Source organism: Mustelus asterias, chromosome 16 (genome assembly GCF_964213995.1).
Source record: "Mustelus asterias chromosome 16, sMusAst1.hap1.1, whole genome shotgun sequence".
In the NCBI taxonomy this organism is placed as follows: Eukaryota; Metazoa; Chordata; class Chondrichthyes; order Carcharhiniformes; family Triakidae; genus Mustelus; species Mustelus asterias.
Window position 1 is genome coordinate 61,858,382 of NC_135816.1, and position 16,195 is coordinate 61,874,576.

The 16,195-nt window shown below is 40.0% G+C and overlaps 1 protein-coding gene across 3 annotated transcripts in view; it reads right to left on the reverse strand.

Moving 5' to 3' along the window:
* The window catches only part of LOC144505206 (uncharacterized), a 168,914-nt gene that overhangs the window by 52,337 nt on the left and 100,382 nt on the right, over nt 1–16,195 (reverse strand). For all 3 annotated transcript variants that reach the window (XR_013499794.1, XR_013499795.1, XM_078231185.1), the window contains 6 exons: nt 15,696–15,812; nt 10,858–10,981; nt 8,652–8,852; nt 8,009–8,188; nt 3,829–3,985; nt 216–421 (listed from right to left, as the gene is read on the reverse strand). Coding sequence is in view for 1 of the 3 variants with exons in the window: in XM_078231185.1 (XP_078087311.1) it covers nt 216–421; nt 3,829–3,985; nt 8,009–8,188; nt 8,652–8,852; nt 10,858–10,981; nt 15,696–15,812 (985 nt within the window). In the remaining 2 variants the exon portion in view is untranslated. The remainder of the gene's footprint in view (nt 1–215; nt 422–3,828; nt 3,986–8,008; nt 8,189–8,651; nt 8,853–10,857; nt 10,982–15,695; nt 15,813–16,195) is intronic.

Genomic DNA, 16,195 nt, shown 5'->3' on the forward strand with positions numbered 1-16,195 from the left:
TGAACATATTTTTGGTCTCTCAAGGAATCAGGAAGCAGGTGGAAAAGTGGAGTTGAGGCAGCAGATCAACCATGATCATATTGATGGGAGAGGAATCTTGACGATCTGTATTGCCGACTGCTGATCATACTGATTTCTTACGATCTTATAATCCTCAGTTACTATAATTTGCCTTAGTTTCACATTCCCAAAAAATTCTGCTTTTATGACATTACCTTTTTTGAAGATGGAGTTAAGGCCTTTGCATTTTTTGTCTTTACTCCCTTTGTCCCCTTCCATGTATGAGAACACACGTGCCTGATAAGTCCAGAAGTAGTCATTGGAGCCAAAGAATCGGACAGGGAACTCGCCAATTTCATGTTTCATTTTCTGAATATTTGTAGGAACATTTTTGGGATGACAGACCTCAGCAGGCCACCACCTGATAGGAAATAAAAAGCATAAAATGCATTGGAATTCTAGAAAACATTTAAGTTTCATGGCTCACAACTAAAAGCTATTCTGGCAGCAGACACTCAATATCCTAAGAATGTGAATTTACGGCATGTACCCTAAAAGTGGAGATTTATTGTGCAAGTGAGTTTTGATAGTGTGATGTATATAAATGACATATATGTTTCCATAGCATTTATGTTGTTTGGCATAGTAAGAAAATGAAAGGAAGCATATATATTGCTAGTAACTTGTGGAAACTGGAGAATCTATTATATCTATTTAACTGTATTATTTAATGCACTTCCAAGTGTGTTATTAAGAAAGAATTCCCAAGCTCTGCTTCTTGAGATTGGGTTCAAAAGGGACGTTGTCTTTAGTAATGAGTTCCCCAAGACAGAAATGGGTGGAGATGATCAGGGCAGGGCAAGCCAAATTTATAATTTGACACATGGCTTGTCAGTGCTGGAAAACGCATAATAACTTCGTCAGGCCAACCCGATCTTCCAAGGATGTAAATTACTCAGCATATCTGCTGTTTCGAATTACTTCTACCGCGCTGTGTTCATAGGTACTTCAACAACTTGACATCAAACTCCATGATTAACTTTATACATTGTGAACAAATGATTGACTAATGTTATTGATATCAGAACGATAGAGTGCCTCTGGTAAAAATGGACAATGGGGCAAGCTGTAGTATATCGAGTGACTCAATGATGGTTATCTTTGTAAAGCATAAACTTTGCAAGCACTGCTTTGGAGATAATTGGATGTTAAAAAAAAACCCTGGTCTATATTCTGTATCATGGGGCATGGGAAGATGCGTGTATTGCACATCTCACCATCTTGGGTTGATCTTGTTTCTTGTCTTCTTCCTCCAAAAAAACAGTTACAGAAAAATTCCCAACATGAACCTCATTATGGGGTGGGGTTTTCCCACTGGCAAGATCTTTTGGTTTTGCTGAAGTCAAAAGACTTTTGGCAGGTTTGCTGCATGCACTGCAATGAGACCCGCTGTTTCAGGTCCGAAAATCCCAACCATATTCCCTGTGCCAAAGAGTGGGAAGGAAAAATGGCAATCCCGCAATATTGGTACATGAGTAGATGATCATCTGAGAAATAAGTTTATTGCAATCAAAGGCACAATGTATCTCTTGTGTTTTTTAAATCATTCTAGTGTTGAGGATTGGAAGCATGTATTTAATGGATGAGAATATAATCGGATAAAAACATGATTGTGAGCAATTGAGGCAAATAATGTAAAATTGAATGCTACCACATTATTTCAACTTGCCCATCTATTTCAGTATATGGTGTTTCCATTTATGCAGAGTCTGATGTCAGAAACTTATGCAGTGCTTTAATTCTCATCCTCAATGGTATAACATGAAAATCCAAGACTGCAGTACATAATTGTTTTTCACTAATAAAAGTTGAGAGGAGATATAATTTGAAATGCTGAGAGGAATGGAAATGTGGATGTATTCAGGTTAGTTAAAGTGGTCAATGAACACACAGTTCAAGTCAATGAGGTTAAAATTAAAATCTCCAAGTAAAGATAAAGTTCACAATTTTTCTGTTACAAAAAGTTTTGAGTCAGTAGGATTGACTCCTAAGTAACATAGGTATCAGTGTGTCATCTGAGAACAGTGACCAGTTTAGTACTGGAATTGAATGTTGCAATATTTAAATGTGCAAGACAGATGATCAAAGTGTGTGGGACATTATACTTCTTGAGATGAAGGCTGTTAGGATCCCCAAGGAGACTGATAATTTTTAAAAAGATAAATTCCCAGTAGAATTGCATGACAAAATTTCACATTTTAAAATTTTTACTGTAGCAAACACACTAAATTCAACTAAGACTAACACGATTTAGTAGTCAACTAATCCACTAAATTACAAAAAAGGAATTCCCAGTAACCTCTTAACAAAACCAAAAATTCCATACCACATTTATAGGATAAGGCTCATTCTCAACAGAGACATAGCCTTCTGTTTGAAGTCCCAACGTTCCCAATGATTCAACAGGCTCTTTTCTCCCTGCTCTGCAGTAGTGAATCTTCCAGTGTTCTTTTAAGTAAAGTCCCCTGCACTCAATCCTCTGACCATACTTGAATGGATTTCCAGCAGCAAAGATTCTACTGGTAGCTTCTTGGTCTCTAACTCACCACAACAAGCTTTGATTCATCTTGCAGGGGTTACGTCCTCACCAGCACCCTTCCGAATAATTAACCTAAAAATAATCCTGCCTGGCATTGCAGCACCGATTATAGGTTTTTCCCCTCTAGGTCTAACCGCCTTTGAGAGTTTGAGGGTGGAATTTAAGCAGTGCGCTCCACCCATCGATGCGCAGAGCGAACCAGTAAAATCACGAGAGCCAAGAAATCAGGATCACACTTGATTTCTCGCCTCGCCATCGTACGAGAGCCGGATTTCCAGCGAGGTCAGCCTCTCGCCGGAAATGGGCAAGAGGCTGAATAAATTACATGAATGTATTGAAATGCTAATTTAAATGGCATTGGCGAGCCTGGCACTGAATTGCCAGGCTCGCTTACCTTTATGGCCTCGCCGGGAGAGGTTCTCTCCAGCGAGGAAAACACCTGCTCCCCATGAATGGGGAACAGTCGTGTTGGCCTCGCCGGTAGAATCAGAGGCCATTGAGGCCCCCCCCCCAGGGAGGCCAAGGGCAAGGAGTGGTGCCCCTTGGGCAGTGGCAGCCTGGCTCCTTGGCATTGCAATGCTCCCATTTTCACGCTAGCTGGACACTTAGAATCATTCCTGTAAAATTCCTCCTTGAGAGTTTTAAGAGACAAGACCAACTGCCTCCGCATAAGTGTTCAAGTGTTAAATCTAACTTTCAATAGGACTTGGCATGGGCCCTTGTCCCCCTGGCAACTCAGTCAAATGGACGTGGTGCTAAGCAGCATTCAGTATAATTTCATATCATCCCCCATTTCAGGGAATTCTGTTTTGCAATAAATTAGAAGAGACTTTTTAAAACATATATGAATCTAATAAAAATATATTTTAAAAAACATATATGAAGTCTTTCAAAGTCAAGTGATCATAACAAGGCACCATGGAAATATCAAAACAAGCTGGTTTCGGATATGTAATGTTGAATATGAGATTAGATAGGTATTCAATAAATTCTTGATTTATTTTCATAGGCCAGGAAGAAACGTTGCGAGAACCTATTTCACAAGCTAAGTCTCAGAACTTATCATTTTGCAAAAAATGGACTTGATAACATTTTCTAGTTTCTTGCACTTTGCCTTTTTCTTACTGGAACTGAACTGGCTTGTACCCCATTAAGACACTTGCAATTTAAATTTGTGTGTACCCTACCACCGTTAGCATATTTTTAATTAATATTCGTTCCAAACTAACCTGTATCGGCCAAGTTTAACCCAGATGATGTCCTTATAATGTGGCTTTTTACCAGCCTTACAGTCATTACAGTACCATTTTCCTTTAGGCATCTCAATGTTCAGGCACTCACGGTGAAAGGCAGCAGGACATGACTCACAGCATAGTAAACTGCCACCTGATAATAAAAATGCATACAATTACAATGTAGGATTAGGGAAAGGTAAGAAGGAAAATGAATAATGAAAGCAAAGTACAAATATTGATAAACGGGAGAACCTGATCACTGATATAAGCATTTAAGAAAAGCTCTGCCAGCTAGCTTGAGTTTATTTTGACTGCAAATAAAAATATGAAATAAACAAACATTTTTGATTCTACATGAGAGGAATTCAATTCAAGTTTTGGAGAGAAAAGGCCCAACACTATTCTCTGGAGTAACTGGATAGAGTATGAGATCAGGTGGAAGGAGTCCAAAATAAAAGATAATAATGCAAGCATCAATAAACTCAACAGGGAGTTCTAGAGGAATTTCTATGTAAGGAAAATAATTACAAAATCTTCAGGCGGGATTCTGTGATCTTGTCTGTCATTGCCCCGCTGCCAATGAGTATGGAGAATTTGGCGCTCAGCCAAAGCTCCATTCACTGCAGCAGCACCGGAGAATCCCAACCGTTGATGAGGCTTTCGGCATTCATGTTGAAAGGAGATAAAGGGGGCGCAATTCTCCAGGGGCGTTAACCTCCAGCGGAGATCATGATGGCCTATTGAATCGGGGTCAGGGCAAAAATGTATATCGTCAGGCTTGTTGCAATTGCGGGAACTTCATGAATACACTCAAAATGTAATTTACATATTATTGCTGGGTTTGAGGCCAGCTGCACCGGCCTCCCTGTATGTCCCCGCACCCCCAGAGGGTGACAATAGTACAGGGCCTGATAAGCATGGACCTAGTGTCCTGGACTCCAAAAGGGGGCATGGAAGTAGGGTTTGTGCCCATATGCCTCTCTGCTGCTGCCAAGCTGCAGGAGAGGGACCCCAAGGGACCTGGGGATTGGTTGGCTCCGGCTGGTGGGAAGGGGTTAACCTTGGGACCCTTCGCCGGAATTAGGGGGTGGGGGTGGGTCTCATGGCTAGCCTGCCCTTTCTTGCCGTGAGAGGAGTGGAGATCACGCTTGGCATGGTAATCTCAGACAGCTTTCTGTTCAAAATCTTTGTTCTTGTCTGAGTACTGCAAAACCTTCGAAGTGGCCTAGTCACTTTAATATCCGTGTCCCCTGGACACCTGGAAGTCTGCAAAATCACAGCATTCCTCTATTCTACAGAAGGGAATGCCCATGCTCTCCCTTTCAGAAGCCGCAAGTGTAAGCAGAACCATATGAAGTCCTTTGACTGACAGGCAATGTCAGTTTCACTGGGGGGTTCCTTTGCTCTCTCTCTCTCTGTCTCTCAGAGGCACCAGGTGTGAGCAGACCCCTCTGAAGTCCTCTGACTGACAGATGTCAGTTTCACTTGGGGGATTCCCTTGCTCTCTCAGAAGCCTCAGCTGTGAGCAGATCCCTTTGAAACTCTCTGACTGACAGGAGATGTCAGTTTCACTAGGGGGATTCCCTTTTTTTGCCTGAATAAGCAGCATGTAGTTGCAGCCTGGCCATTTTGAACTGCTTTGATTGACAGCTCCAGAGCAGATCAAACAGATCATTGCTGATACAATCCAGTAAGCCTCAAGAACTTTCTATTTTCACCACAGCTGCTCCCTTAGCCCTAATTCTTTCAAACCACATTTTTTCATGTCTCTGAGCCTTCCTGGAAAGCTCAAAGGCTTTGAAATGCTTTGTTTCCATTAAATCTCACACTCCAGCACCTTTTACTAGCCTCCTGATTGACAGGTTTGGGGCTATTACACAATAGGTAGGAGCTTGGGGATGGGTGATGGGAGGGATGTCTGTAGGGGGAGGGGGGATGTCTGTAGGGGGAGGGGAGCCTGTCTCTGAACACTGTGATTGGGGCACCCTTCAAAAATGGCACCCTGATCTCGGTGATGTTGGGCTGGCTGTGATGTTTTACATTTTGCACATACTTACATTGTAAACGTGGCGGAATTCCACCTGACAGGTATTGCCAATGCTAGCGGGAAACACTCCGGTTCTATAACTGGCACTGTACAGCATTTATATTTTCATGTATTATTTGAATCCCAGATCTCTTTGTTCATCTGCGCCTTTCAGCATCTTTTCTCATGCTCATTCAACATTTTCCCTAACAAAATCTTTAAACTGCACAAATTTCAGATTACAGCTACCACCTATCTATGTAAAGTCTTATATGTTCTCCTTGCTCTTTGCCAAATTCTTTACTTGAGTGTTGGTTATATTAAAGTCCAAATCATCTATATAATATATGAACCAAAGTGTATTTAGCATAAACCACAATCCAAACAACACATCACCAAATAGTATCAACTCTCAATACAGCTTCCAAATTATAATTCATTTCTTTCAATCTACTGTCTCTTATGTTATGGCTATGGTTTTTGGAACACTTTTCTGTGATACTAAACCTGTGTCTTAAATTGTAGAAGAAATAGAAGCCAAAGGGAAGTGAAATCTGCAAGCTAATGAATAAATAGGGGTGTTAGTGAACAAAATAAACATCGCATTTAGGATGTTATAATTGACAACTTTGAAATTAATGGTCATCACTTTTTGCCGAATAAAAATGACTGCCTATTTTCAATGATTAGGACTGCAATTACTATTCAAAATAAAAGTGAACAGATAATTAATGTAATAGTGTAACATTTTTCTGTCTGTGATTTTAATGATGGTATCAACCCAGTTTTAAAAAATTAATTACTGGGATATGGTTGTCGGTGGCTCAGCCAGCATTTATTGCCCAGGATTGTGACCTACTCTTATAGCTACGTTATTTATATGGCTAGTCCAATTGATTTTCTGGTCAATTGTAACTCCAGGATGTTGATAATATACGTACAGTCGCCATAGTCCTGGATGACCATAGGCTGTTCTCCCCTTTGAAGGGGAGAGCTGACTGGTGGTGATTTAACCTGAGGATCACCACACCTCAGGCGAGGGCAATGTTGAGACTAATCACTAGCCTTCATGAATCACTTCAGCTGGTACAGGAATTGAACCTGCACTGTTGGCATTGCTCTGCATCACAAACCAGCTGTCCAGCCAACAGCAATGGTAATGCCATTGAAAGTCTGCAGGACCATTGCCAGAATATTGTCAGGGCCCATAGCCTTCACAGTATCCAGTGCCTTCAGCCATTTCTTGATATCACTTGGAGTGAATTGAATTGGCTGGAGACTAGCATTTGTGATGCTGAAAACCTCTGGAGGAGGCAGAGATGGATGATCCAATCGGCACTTTTGGCTGAAAATTGTTGCAAATGCCTTATTTTTTGCACAGATGTGTTGTGCTCCTCCATCATTGAGGATGGGGATATTTGTGGAGCCTCCTCCTCCAATAAGTTGTTAACTGTCCACCACCATTCACAGCTGAATGTGGTAGGACTGCAGAGCTCAGATCTTATCTGTTGGTTGTGGAATTGCTTAGCTCTGTCTATTACTTGCTGCGTTTGCTATCTGGCATGCAAGTAGCCCTGTGTTATAGTTTCACCAGGCCGACACCTAATTTTTAGATATGCCTGGTGTTGCTCCTGGTATGCCCTCTTGCACTCTCCAATCAACGGAGAGTTTTCCCCCTGATTCCCATTGACTCCAGTTTTGCTAGAACACCTTCATGCCACACTCGGTCAAACACTGCCTTGACATCACTGTCACCTCACCTCTGGAGTTCAGCTCTCTTGTCCATGTTTGTACCAAAGCTGTAGTAAGGTCAAAAGCTGAGTGACTCTGGCAGAACCCAGACTAAACTTCAGTGAGCAGGTTTGGTGGGACCCAAACTAAACATCAGTGAGCAGGTTATTCTAAATGCCACTTGATAGCACTGTTGATGACTCCTACCATCACTCTACTGATGATTGAGAGTAGACTATTATCAGGGACTACAGTCTTTGAGGTATCATTTATTAAAATAAGTAAAACCTATTAAATAGCAAACAAAGGAATGTTGTATCAATTTGCACATAAATACTGTAAAAAAGTTTCAGGAAAATAAACTAAATTGGAGTAGGAAAAAAATGTACATATCATATACTACCAGATTTACTTTACCTTCTGAGCACACAAAGCACCAGCTGACATTGACATGTCCATGATGCCTGCAGCCTCTCCGTGGAGTGAAGTGATTAGTACATATAATACTGTTTGAAGCCAGCACCACACATCCTGCTGCAAGACAATTATCGCTGGCATGATAAGCCACAGGACACCGCACACAGCGCATCATTCGACCTAACACACAAAGATAGAAATACATATAAACAAAATGAAACAATGTTAATTATATGACAATCTAGTCTATTCATGCTCGACACTTTTATTATGCGTCCAAGATCACTTTCACAATAATTTTCACTTACTCTAACAACTTAACAGTATTATGCTTCATTAAATTTAGAAAATACAATAACTAGCATTATTGTGTCACTAACATAGTAAAATGTTCTAAGACTGGAGCGTTGTCGGACAATATTTGACAGTGTCAAATTTTAGGGAATAATCAGGAATAATCACTGGTCAAAAGAAATGCGCTAATGCAATTATGAAGTTTAAGTCTCGGCCTTTCAAAAGTTCACAAGAAATATAACAAAGCTGATCACAGTTGAACTGATTACATCTCCCAGAGAGATATTGCTTGTTTTACTACTTGCTCTGAATATTATCTTTTGTAAAGTGTACTCTCTGTATACAGTACCTTTACTCGCTCTTGGATTAGTAGGATTGCAGGCGTAACAAGCCAGGCAGACATGGATTGAGCACCGGAATCCTTTGTTCTGCAGTACTGTGGTAGGGTACTTTTTAATGCAATCCATATGATAAAACTTCCCACACAGTGGCATAAGACATCGCTTCACATCGTTCTCATTTTCTCTACACACAAAGCAAGTATGAACACCTGGTGAAAATATAATGTTACATTTTGACTTGTTTGGAGGAGTACAGTCACATTTAGAGAATATCACGAAAATCTCCAGAAACTTTACTTGTCAAGTCAACTTTGTCTAACAGGCCAGGAGAAACTTTTGCCACTGACTTTAAATGAATGCTTCGTTCTTCATTCTTGTCCTAACTTATTTTCTAATATAATAGTGCAAGCCCACCATTGGAGCTAACAATTGTACATCCCAAGTGAATAAACTATCTGGTTTCCTCTTTAAATTAAACTTTTCCTTAACTGGATCCACTCTTGTCTGGTACATTCTTACGCAAGAACTTAAGTTTCACCTCTGCAGATTGCAGAATGTTACTGCCCTATAGAACACTTCTCAATTTTCTTTGTCATTTCCTTAATCACATTATATAACTTTACATTCACTATCACCCCATGTATTTGACTTATTGTTCCTATATCAAACTGTCTAATTTCTTAGCTCCAATAAATTTCACATTAACAACTCCCATTTTCACAGAAATCTTTCCATTGTCCCCAATGCTATTCATTCATATGTTGCAATATTCACCAGCACATTTTTGAATTTAAATTTTCAAAATGTTCCCTTCTTCCTTTTGGGTCACTTTAACTCTGACTCCACCTTTGTGGTTTATGATGCTTTTTTGTATTCGTTCAGGAGATCTAGCCGTTGCTGGCTGAGCCAGCATTTATTGCCCATCCCTAACTGCTCTTGAACTGAGTGGTTTGCTAGGTCATTTCAGGGGGCTGTGGATCTGAAATCACATGTAGGCCAGACCAGATTAGGACGGCAGATTTCCTTCCCTAAAGGACATAAGTGAACCAGATGGTTTTTTACAACAATCGACAATGGTTTCATGGTTATCATTAGACTTTTAATTCCAGATTTTTATTGAAATCAAATTTCACCATCTGACATGGTGGGATTCGAACCTGGGTCCCCAGAGCATTATCCTGTGTCTCTGGATTACTAGTCCAGTGAAAATACCACTGCGCCAGAGCTTCCTGTAAGAACCCATTTCTTATTGGTTTATTATTCAAACCCTGCCACCGATTATATTCTATTGAATATTATTTTGTTTAATTCAGGGTAAATATAGAGTACAAGAGCTTTATGAAACATGAAATACTTACAGCTGATACTTATTATTTTTCTTGTGGTTTTATTTAAATTGCTAAACTTCCATATGCAAACTTAACAGCCAACCTATTTTAAACTTCCTTTGCTATTTTCGAAATTTTAAAGAGTCTTTGTATTCATCTACTTAACAAGGCCTGCTCTCTCATACTTCTGAGTGCCTTGACAACTTTCCTATCCACTTGCTGCAGGACTGCTGCACTGCAGGAGGAATGAGAAGGTTGCTAATTGGGGAATAAACTATTTGCTAATTGAGTGGAACTGAAGAGTTAAGAAACAAAAGGTTTAAATGTTTGGATTAAGGTGGACATTTCTGCATAATTGTTAAATAAGCAGCAAGTCCCTCTGCAAATACACAGAATTTAAAAAAAATACGGCACAGAAACAGACCTTTGGCTCAAATGATCTGTGCTGGTCTTTATGCTCCACATGAACCACTTCCCATCCCAACAGCAAAACTTTCTGTTCCTTTCTCCCTTGTGTGCTTATCTGGCCTCTCCTTAAATACATTTATGCTATTTGTGTCAAGTACTTCTTGAGGTAACAAATTCCAAACTAGGTATATATACACTTCCTGAATTATTTATTACATTTATTAATGACTTTCTTATCCTTATGGATCCTAGCTTTGGACTTCCTTACAGGTGAAAACATCTCCAAATCAAACTCTTTTGCTATTATGTCAACCCTGAGCCTCCTCCTTTCTCGAGAAATGAGTCTCAGCTTTAAGAAAAGGAATATTAAGCATGTTTAATGTTAGTGTACTTAAAAATTTTATGTAAATAAAATACAAAATATCAATCTTTTAAGCTATTATTTAGTTAAGCATCACCATATGAATATATATTTTACCTGTGGTACATTCTTTGCACATAAATTTTCCTTCGGGCATTTTGGTTAAACCTAGGCACTTTAAATGAAAGGCTCCACAGCACTGTCCTTCACAAAGCAGCAACTCCCCAGTTTTCTCACACAGCTTTGGAGGAGAGGGAAGAGGGCAAACTGTTAAAAACATTGCTCTATAAAGATTAATATGTGTGGTAAATTTCAATATTGAAAAAGTCAACAATCCCACCTTCTGCTTAGTGCTTTAAAGGGAGCCAAGTTTAGAAATCAAAATTGTTTCCCATTATTTAAAGCACAGATTCTGAAGTCAAAACTGCGAATTATTTCAAATTCTAACATGCTGAGTAGGAAAAAGGTTGAAGTGGTGCATCCAAATCAATATTAGGCCGATTTTTGTTCTGATACAATTTGGACTTAGCACAAAGACAGAAGTAACAAAATTTGATGAAGACATAAAATAGGACAGTTTGGCAAGTTTGTGAGGAGGAATGTAAAATATTTCAAGAAGACTTGTAGATTACCAGAATGGGCAAATTGGTGGCAGATGCAACTTAAAGTGAGGATTGTAAGATTCTTTGGGAGAAATGTTCTTTGGGAAGAACAACAACAAATGGGAAATACTCGATAGAAAGGGTTCATAGACAGAGATTCAAATATATAGGTCCATGATAGTGCAAACGTAGTTAGATAAAGCCATATTTACGGACAAAAGCATTTTGGATTTTATGAATAAGGGCATGGTCAAACTCATTATGTCAGTAGCATAATGGAAATTGGGCGTTCAGCAATTGAGCAAGAGTGGGAGGGATTGTCCAGCCATCCCCACAGCAGGATCTTCTGGTCCCGAAGATCCCACCACTAACCAATGGTGGGCTGCCTCAGCCTCCACAAAACACGCCGTGGGGTGGCATAAGTCCCACCCAGTGTGTCTTTAAGGATGCATTTTTCTGCCTGCTATTGCAGCAGCTCTGATTTGCCCAGCTGAGGTGGCATAGGTGGAGCTAGTGGCCGTGGTTGTGAGGGGAGGGGGGGCGGGGGAGGAATTTCCTGGGGACTGCAATCGAAGTGTGTTTGCTCTCTTTCATATGGGGAGCCCTTATAAAAAAACTGTTTTTATTATGCAGGGATCTGGTCATATTCTATATCTATGTTCACAGAGCCCCTGCGATCAGCTCAATCTGTCCAACCTATTCCCCATATGTTAAAGTGGCAATATGCAAAATGGTTATGGATTTTCAATGCCAATATCTTTTGAAAAACATCAATGTTCCCCAAGGTTTGTACAGTTTGTTAGTATTTTGGCACAGATTTATCGGTGAACTAACTTGGAAAGCTACCACAATCTAAAGGAAACATGGCAAAACTCAAATTTAACAGCAGCATAGTCACAATGAAAATGATAAATGGATAAAAATGAGTGCAAAATTGCATGGACAACATAAAATCTTTTAATTGTCAGTGGACACAGCTCTGAGTCACATACTCGCCTGAAATATTCAGGCCCATTCTGGTGGTGTGGAAGCCCTTTAACCCTTCCAGATCTTACTCATATTACTATCAGAAGATTTCTGTTGTTGCAAGAAAACTCTATCGATTTGGAAGTTGTTTTGGTATCTGGGTATCTTTTAATCCTCTTTTTCCATTCCTTGGTATTGAACTGTTCTTTTTCGATTTGGCATTTGCGGTTATAGATGGTTGCCGTTTTATTCTGTTTCTTGCAGGTGGACGATCATTGTGCTCCTCTCCATGTCATTTATTTCCTTTCTTCTTTTGTCACATGGATTGTTACAATGTCCTCTGTACGGAAGATGACCTTTTCTGTTATTAGGGTGTGTTTTTTTTTGTAAGCCCCCATTTGAGTTTGGATGTGTGGTGTGCTGTCAGCAATGGATGGCAGCTGTTTGGTTCCTGCACTGTCTGTCGCGCTATCATGCTGGCCAGGAATTGCAGCGTTAGCTCTGTGGTCACAATGTTCACATCATCAGTAATTGTTGGAGCCAGAGCTTGATCTTTTAGTTGCTCTCCTATCTATCCTCAACTGGAGGCATTGTGGTAACGATCTGAGTGGTTGACTGATCTGACCAATTTGTGAGATGGTTGCTCACTGAAATGTGGTCATTACAATAAGAAAATTCTGGATCTTTGACTTCACCCAAGAAGCATGGCTGTGTGTCCTCTTGGCCTGCTGTCTTGATCTCATAAATCATCCTTGGGTCTTGTGTGTTTAGATTTTTTGGCCTTGAACAGTTTACCGAAGTGTCCAATTCTGTTACATTAAATTCATTAGGCTGAATTTGCAGGACATTGATTTTGCTTTCCCAACAGTGTTGGCATGGTCACTCTACTGGTTGTCTAGGGTCTTACTTCCCTTGGCCTGGAGTGTCCCTATTTCGTTACTGTTTAACTGGGCTGTGGGGTTTCCTTTATCACACGGTTTACTTTCTCCTCTTCAAATGGACTTATGCGGCACACATAGTATAGACTGCCTAAAATCTGAATAGTTTTCATTAGATCTTCATTCGCTGCAGCATATCTTCACATCATCTGCTACTCCTAGCGGAGTAGATATTCTACCCCTCTACTATTCTATCGCTCATAAGTTCAGATTTTAGGTCTTAAATTTGCAGCCTTCAGATATCCTGTACAGATCATTAATGAGTGAGTTGATGGGTTCTCTTGGCTGCTGGACAAGTACAATTTGTCCCTTTTGAAGATTTTGGTGCTTCTTAGGTTAAAATAACCATCACATGGTTTTAGTAATTCTTCAAATTTAGCTAGTCACTTTTAGTCTAGCCTACCCATCCTTTCCCTTGACCGAAAATTGGGCAGACACTTTAAAAGGTCAGGTTCACAAAGCCAGGAATTCTCCTATCTCCATGCACCTGATTTGGGATAAAAAATCTGGGCCTAAGAAGGTGATGGAAATTTAAGGAATGGAAGGACCATAGAATCATAGAATCCCTACAGTGCAGAAAGAGGCCATTTGGCCCATCAAGTCTGCACCAGTGGCAGGATTTTACGGCCTCGCTCATCCCGAAACCATAGAAATCCCACCTTAAGTTCCACGGATCTTTCCATTGTCCATCCCTTGCCCTCACTGATTCCCGTGGTGGACAGGGCGGTAAAATTGTGGCCCATCTCTCCGAAAGAGCATCCCACCTCGGCCAACCCCCCCACCCTATTCCCATAACCCTACACATTTGCCATGGGCAATCCACCTAACCTGCACATCTTTAATCTGTGGGAGGAAACCACACCCAGAGGAAACCCCTGTAGACATGGGGAGAATGTGCAAACTCCACACAGTCACCAAGGCTGTAATTGAACCTGGGTCTCTAGCTCTGTGAGGCAGTTGTGCTAACCACTATGCCACCCCAAGGAATTGACAACATTTTTATTGGCTGAGTTAGCCAAAGTACTTGCTGTGGAAATTATGTCTATGACTAAGTTAAGAGGAAGATATCATAGCTACCGACTGGTAGGTTTTGCAAAAGCACAAATCTATGATAGAAGAATGGCCCAATACAGGTTATAATATATACCCAGCTGAGTTCCCAAATTCAGCCATGTTGAAAAGTAACAAAAATAATTATAGCTCCAGAATGACTGCGACCGAAAGGTATCAATACAGAAAAAAAGAACTTAAATTAGCCACTGTACCAGGATCAAGGTATGATAAACCAACAGTGCAGAAGTAACCTCTGCTTGCTTTGTTTTTGTCCTGTGCCACGACTATATCCCTGTTTTTTATGTTTAATTCCAGTTTGTTTCACCTATCCAATTAATTAATTGGCAAATACATCATATATTGTGACACTGAGGCATATGGAATAGGAAAATTCCACTTTGTTTTGAATCTGCCAACCGTTGCTAGGTTAGGAGAAGCAGCACAATGCCTCAGTGTTTCATGTGTATACCATACTACAAAGTATGTTAAAAAAGTGAACTCATTTTGTTCTGTTTTACACTACAAATGGTGCAAGTTTAAAGATTTTCTCCATAATTTACCACTTGCAGGTTGATTTTATCTTGGTTGCACCTTACAATTTAGCACTTGCCTAGTTTACATAATGGATATTTGCATAGCCAACTGGTGAACTGCAGCGGTACATAAAGCCCACTAACTGTATCTTCAAAAATCATCTGATGGTCCTGCAGCAGTGTCAAGGCTGCCTGTCGTTTTCACTATGGTCTCAGTGGCAGCTTCTGTTAGTTTTTCAGGGAAACATGATGGCAGAGAACAGCTGTGAGTATTAACAGGCTAGGTGTGAGCTGTAACATGCATGTCAATGGTAGAGAATATCTACTTACAATGCCAAACTGATTTATGCAATGGAACAACAGCAACATTTATAAAGTTAAAGTCAAGTTTCTTTTTCATCTGCTTTTCAACCCCCTTTAGCAAAAAAAACACAGCTGTTTAATAAACTCTCATCACTCATTAAATGCTGGAGTAGCATTAAAGTACATTTACTGCACGATTATCATGATTATTCCCTACATTTTCATTACTATAATAAAAGCACATTCTCAGAGATCACACTTTTTAAAGGGCAACATTGCTGTGATTTTACTGGTCCATTTGTTTAGAAAATAGCATTGTTGTTCTTTGAAAAGGTGCCATGGGATCTGTTTAGCCCACCTGAGAGAGCTGATGGGGACCTACGTCTGATGTTTCATCCAAAAGCTGGCACCTCCAACAGTGCAGCACTCCCTCAGAACTGCACCAGAATGTCAGCCTGCATTCTTGTGCTCAAGTCTCTGAAATGGGACTGAAACACACAAGAGAGCCATCAACTGAGCCATGACTAACGCAGTGCACAGCTGCTAGCAACTGCACATACCTGACAGACATTTTCTTTCTTTGCAGCTCCTCCACCACGCTCCACTTGTGACTTCCTCGATGTTGATAAAAACATATCCAAGTCGTTTTCATCAGCAGAGTCTGGCTGAGTATCATTCTATATGTTTGGTAGAGAAAGACGACCATAAAAATATAAAAGGGAACAATTAAATTACTATTTTTACTTCCCATTTAGAAGTGGTAGAACAACAAGTTTTTGCACAAGACATATTTTGTTTCAATTCCTGAGGTAACAAAGGATCATTATGTATTTGTTTATAATTCAAACAGAAATTTCTCTATTATTAAATTAATACCATGGCATCTTATCCCCAAACTACATGCAAACAATTAATATGTTTGTTTTGGAGGGAAAATGCGGTCAGACTTAATGCTGGTAAAGAAAATAACTAAATGCATTCTTTATCCCAGAACATTTAGATTTCTGTGGACAGAAATCGACTGTTTTAAAGCATGAAATGCATTACGGCATTTAGCCTA